The 6,000-nt window shown below is 51.7% G+C and overlaps 1 protein-coding gene across 5 annotated transcripts in view; it reads left to right on the forward strand.

Moving 5' to 3' along the window:
* TTC12 (tetratricopeptide repeat domain 12) overlaps positions 1-3,022 on the forward strand; it is a 46,664-nt gene extending 43,642 nt beyond the window's left edge. For 4 of the 5 annotated variants that reach the window (XM_037065629.1, XM_037065628.1, XM_037065627.1 and 1 more), the window contains 3 exons: positions 537-636; positions 1,552-1,777; positions 2,856-3,022. In XM_037065629.1, the coding sequence (XP_036921524.1) occupies positions 537-636; positions 1,552-1,777; positions 2,856-2,931 (402 nt within the window). In that variant the 3' untranslated portion in view covers positions 2,932-3,022. Of the gene's footprint in view, positions 1-536; positions 637-1,501; positions 1,778-2,855 lie in introns of those variants that run through there. The other variant, XM_037065631.1, reaches the window with a different exon arrangement.
* Positions 3,023-6,000: the final 2,978 nt, after the last annotated feature.

The raw sequence follows: 6,000 nt of genomic DNA on the forward strand, positions 1-6,000 counted from the left end.
CGACTGTCTTTTGTGCTGCGTAACTCGCGCCAAGCTGCCAGAGGCTGCTGTGTGCACACACGCATGCACTTTAAAGACCTGGCATGCGGTGACTTTGTGGGTCATGATTTGACAGTTGTTGCCTCTTAAAATTATCTGGGGTCCTGATGTTCTCCATGCAGGCCTGATGGTCTTGGCAGTAAGCCCTCCTTCTCAAATGGTGAAATGAACTGGGGGCCTTCCCTTACTTTTTGGTCAATCTGTCAGTTGACAGCATCTTTCTCTTCTCAGCCCCTCTCATAAAGCCTTCCACAGGTAATATTCAGGTGTGCATGACCGGCCTGCATGCTGGGGGTGGGCTGTGTTAGAGAGGGTGTGAGTGACCCTGCCTCCAGCAGGGACCTGGCCTGCTGCGTGGGAGGTGCGTGCACTCTCAGTGGGACTCTGCTTTGGAAGTTCCAGAAGTCGCAAGCCCAATTCCAGCTGCTCAGTGTGGTTTCTGGCCAAGAACGGTCCTAGGATTGATTGTATTTTTCTAATTTCATTCACAAATCTAGGCGGGAGGCCAGACTGCATCACGTTATGCTGTGAAGACACTAGCCATCTGCACCAATAGTTATCACGAGGCAAGAGAGGAAGTGATAAGACTAGATAAAAGTAAGTGACACTTTCATTAAACAGAGCCCACATCGCAGAGGTTAGGCCATCCTTAAAGCTGCAAAGGGAACTGCAGGTGAGCAGTGAGGAGAGACTTAGAAAATGCCACAAACCTGGCCCAGACTTCAGCAGTGTTTACTGTGTAGGATGTCATTTCGTCTCCAGCTCTGAAAGCATTCCGTTAGCCTTCGGCTGTGCACAGGTAGTGAGCCCAGGCTGGAGCCCCAGCTGCAGAACAGTTCCCAGGTAAGAGGGTCAAAGCTGAGAGCTACCTCCTCTCATCAGGTTAAATTGAAAATGTTTCTAAAGCATTCGCTTTGACTGACCTAACATGCGTTCTCTTCTTTCACCTGGGTAAGGGGCAGAAACAGCTTCAACTTTCAGTGAACAAGGAGGATAATCATATTCTGAGCCTAGCTTTAGTCTTGTAACTGAAATTGGCTGCAATCATCGGTGGCAGGGTTCCCAGCCCAGGCAGCCTGCTGATGGTCTCCATAACACCCTGTCTGGAATGCATGGAAGGGAACTGAGTGGGCCCCTCCATGCAGGCAGGAGTCTTCTGAGCCCTGTGGCTTGCCCTGCAGTCCAAGGCGGAGGCCCATGGCCTTGCACTCAGGGGCTATCAGGTGGAGACTAGAGGTGAAGACCAGGGTCTATAAAGACCTACTTCCACATGGTGTTCATCCACACAGCATGTGTTGTGCCGGGCACTGCCCAGCCTCTGAGGTAAGTCAGACACAGCAGGGAGCTGGTAGCACTCAATAAATTTTTTCATAATGAGGGAGTGTCATGCCCTTTCTCAGAATTCCTGGGGTAGCTCAGTGTCCACTGACAACTCCTTGCGTATCTCATGTCCCTTTGCCAGCCTCCTGTTTGGGATTTAGAGGGACAGATGCCTGTTCTCCCTCCCTGCAGAGTTCAGTATTCTGATGACACTGCTCAGCTCAGAGGATGAGGTTCTGGTGGGCAACGCCGCCCTCTGCCTGGGGAACTGCATGGAGGTGCCGCAGGCGGCGTCCACCCTGCTGAAAACGGACATCGTGCAGGTCTTGTTAAAGCTCGCGGGCAGCGATGCGCAGAAGACAGCCGTGCAGCTGAACGCAGGGATCGCTCTGGGGAAGCTGTGCACGGCTGAGCCGAGGTGTGCTGGGGTGGCCTTGTTGGTCACATTTCAGAATGAGCAGGCCAGGGCCGGCCAGGGCGTCGTGCTGTGGCTGGGACTCTGCCCCACAGAGCCCTGTGGGGAGCCTGGAGTCCTGCTGCCTTCCAGAAAGACAGGTGTTGGGCCCCAATAGTGCCTCTCAGGGAGAAGCCCACTTCCCTGAGGGAACTGGGGAGCCCTCAGGCTCCATCCGAGGGGGAAGCCTTTTTCTGTCTGACAGGGAGTTGCTCCGTGTGCGCACTGCCGTTGCTCCTCTTTATTCCACTTCCCCATTCTCCAGCCTCTGTCCTCCTCTTTCACCTCCTCCCCTCCCACACCACCTCTGCTCTCTCCTTCTCCTCTACTTTTCCAGAAAAAGTTTGATTTCTCGCTTCATTTTTGTTTCTCCCAGGGCCTAAGCCTATGGGAGAATGTCCAGGGAAGGTAACATTCTTGTGCTGGAGAAAACTAAAATGAGAGGTGGACCTGCCAGGGCAAGAGACCTTTTCTTTAACTGTGTGCATTGCTTCTCTCTGGTTCACCCTCTGGTTCTGCTCGGGTCCTGTTCTGATGCACTGAAACACTGAGTCATTCGTGCTCCTGGAAGGCGCCCCCCTGTGGCTGCATGCTGGGGCCCCGGCATAGATGGGGTGGCTCCCCTGGCAGAGAGGGTCTCTGGCCCGCCTCACTCCTTCCTTCACCGCCCCGTGCCTCTAAATCCTCTGTAGAATGAGAGGGTTGCTGTGGATGACATCTAAAGCCCCTTCAAGTTCTGATTGCTCAAATGGGAGGAATGGGTGGAATCTGCCTCCCCCAGATAGCAACGCGCTTTGGCTGGCATAAGCTCAAAGTGGCAGCCTGCTCAGAAGTTTCCATGAGCAGGGTCCATCGGGTCAGCTTGTCATACCTGCCACTCGCAGCAAGAGTGTTAACAGTGTCTTGTGGGCCTCCCTGAGGGCTTCCGGGGCCACAGCCTGGCCCCTTTCCACCCTCCCAGCCAGATCTACCTGAGGGCCTCGCTCTGTGGCCTCCAGCTCTGCACATGTGTGTCCTGGAGCTTGTCTTCTGGTTCTGACAGGTTTGCTGCTCAACTGAGAGAGCTCCATGGGATGGAAATTCTCAACTCTACGGCGAAGCACATCGAGGATTCTTGAGAGACGTGGTGTCTGTGCAAACACATGACCGTGTGCTCTGGTTTGTTCCTGTGCTAATAAAGACTTTTTAAAATATCCACTCTAACTGAATACTGGTTTTCAGAGTGCTGGGCTGGAGTAGGTTTTCATTGGTAAGGAGAGAGTGGGTATCAGGTGGCTCCCATGGTGGGAACTGCATTGACCTGCTCAGCGTTCATCACACTCTCCTTGTAATGTCCCTTCTCATCTGCAGTGGCTGGCCTCCAGCCAGCTTAAGGCCATGTGTCCCAGGACCCCCTTGTAAGCAGCGCTTCAAGAAGGGAACTGTGCTCTGCCAACCTAATTCCCTTCCTTCCCCTTTTGCTGCTTTCTGCTGCCAACATGCTAGAAACATCAGGCTTTCAACTGTGGCATTTCAGCATCTGTTTTCCAGCCCTGGAGTGCCAGAGACAGCTGCAGTGGCATCCGCGGTGGCAGCCTCCTGAGGCCTGGCCTGGCCCTGTGGCACAGGCTCTGGAATCCAGTGCACCCCGTGGTGGGTGGGGGCTCCCCCAGCAGGGAGTTCTGTACAGTCCAGGGAATCACTCCTGGGAGCATCACCTGATGCTCTCCTCCAGCCCATTGAATGATGCTTTGGTCTCCCGTTCTGTGTGTGAGGGGGATCTGTTTGGGCACTGAACTCTCACAAATACCGACATTGCCCTAGTCCACCTTGCATTTCTCTCATGCCCCCAAAACTGCCCCCTTGCACTTTCATCACGGCCACCTCTGGACCCCCAAGTCCCTCTGTGAAAAGTCCAGTAAGTGACATGACTCTTCCACTTCTCAGTACACTCATACCTGACCATTTTAGGGGAGGAGGCAGGACCTGTACGGTACAGTGAAGGCCAAGAGTCCCAGACCAAAGTTCCAAAGACTTACGGTCCTACCCTACTGTCTGGCAGCTCTGTGACTTTGGGCAAGTCACTCAACCTCTCTGAGCTTTAAGAGAAAAGGTAGAATAGTACTGGCCCAACCTATTTTCCTACATTGCTGTGAAGATCAAATGACATTTTAGAGGTAGAGGTGCTTCAGGAATTACAAGGTGCTACACAAACATATCACCGGGCTCCATCTTGAGAGAGTTGACTGTGCTGTCATGTGGGTTAAATCTGAGCAAAGTGGGAAGGGATAAAACACATGTTCTTTAAGGAATCAGAGGCAGACAATTTCTGGACCATGTAAGAAAGGAAATCCTCCTAGGAGATTTTGTCCATCACACCCAAAGAAATGGCTTTTCACAAGTGAGGTAGCTCTTAAGGTTATATTAAGCACTTTTGCTCCTGAAACCAAGATAGATAATCATAGCTTTGGGGACCTGGGATGAAAGCAGCCTCCCCAAGATCCTCGCCGTGGAGCCCGTGCAGCACATGGGGCCGCAGTAAGATCACTGCGAGTACTTTGTGATGATGCCATCGTCACACTGTCCCTAGGTGGCAGGCAAATGACGGGCCACAGTAAAGAGGAAAGGACCTGCACACTTAGTCCCATCAAGCAACAAACACACCTCAAGAGGTTATTTAATCACAAAGGGAGATGACTTGATGCTAAGCAGAGCACAGAGAAGAAAATTAGAGGCTGCAAAACTGGCTGTTTTCAGAAAGAGAATTCAGCGGAGATTTAAAAATGGGAAAGGCTGCCTGTGTACATAACCAGCAGGCTCTCTCCTCTGAGTTGAAGTTCAGGCCCCCCTCCTCCTGTCTTCGGCTGCACTTCGCCTCCCTGACTTTTGAAAATGGCTATTATACCTGGGATCTCTTCTCCAAAGAAAGGGGAATGTCAAATTATACCACTATCTCTGCTTCGGAGCACCTGCGGAGAGCAGTGATTTCTGCTTTGGAGGAGGGTCTGGCTGCACCTGAGGAGCTTCCTCCTCTTGCAGGTGGAAAGACATGTTTTACACCCTGGTGATCTCGTCACCAGTGCAGAGCCAACCCTCCTGAATCCTGTCACACGTCACAACGTGTGCTACCACACAGGGCCCCCAGGCAGCGCAGAAGACACCCATTTACAGGTTGAAGACTGGGCTCCCCTCTTCACACCAGGAGCCACTAGCACCATCCTTCCCACCCTCTGTGGTTCTGCAAGCAAGGAAGCTGGGATTGCCGGTCCCAGGGAGGATGTGACCACTTGGAATTTACTAACCGACTGCAGAGGTGTTGGGTCGCGATGGTAACCAGCTGTCCTAGACAACGTGATGATGGTGGTTCTAGAGGACGGCAAGGCAGGACCAAGGGTACATGTTGGAAGAAAATGCCAGGAAGGGGCAGGATATGCTACATGAGGTCAGGATGCTACTGGAAGGCCCTTCCCCAAGGATTTCTGAGGACAAGAGCCTGACTCAGCAAACTGCATGAAGAATAGTACTACCTGGCAGCATCGTGAGGCCAGATGACATTGAATCCTTAACAACTTTTTTGTTTTTGTTTTTTTTAGCAAAAAGTCCCATTTTCTGAATACCACGAAAATACAGACTCTCCAGAGGGCTCAGTAATTTACTTTCGTACCTAGTTCACTTCCTTCCCCGCAGGCCTGCCAATGAAGGGCCTGCAGAGAGAGAGGTCCCGCTCACTCTTCACAATGACCCTGCGAGGCATCATCTCCACGTTACAGGCAAGGAAACTAGGACATAATGACAATACATACTTCTTGCCCAGGGTCACATAGCCTGTAAGTAGCAAAGCCAGAATTCGACCCCAGCCTGTGTTTGTAACTTCTGCATGTAAAATATTCTTCCACTTACTAAATGTGTCATGGAGAAAAGTTACCTCATTTTGCTGAGCCTCGGTTCCTTCTCTTACAAAGTGGAAGCCAATACCCCCTACCTATGGAGTTCTGTGGGTTGGAAATAGCCTATAGAAAGCTCCTTGCATAGGTGACTGAAAACATAGGCATTTACGCAATAGTGACTATTATTGTTAGGCAAGAAATTACCATGAACTCATTGCCTGTGCCCTCACAGATCTGCCTATCCTCTCGTGTACTTCATCTTTACGAAGACAAGCAGTTATTTGCCTGTTCGGTTTGCCTTTCCCTCTGTCCTGTGTCTGG

This window comes from Sturnira hondurensis, unplaced genomic scaffold (assembly GCF_014824575.4).
Source record: "Sturnira hondurensis isolate 20B ecotype Veracruz unplaced genomic scaffold, ASM1482457v3 Scaffold0015793, whole genome shotgun sequence".
Lineage (NCBI taxonomy): Eukaryota > Metazoa > Chordata > Mammalia > Chiroptera > Phyllostomidae > Sturnira > Sturnira hondurensis.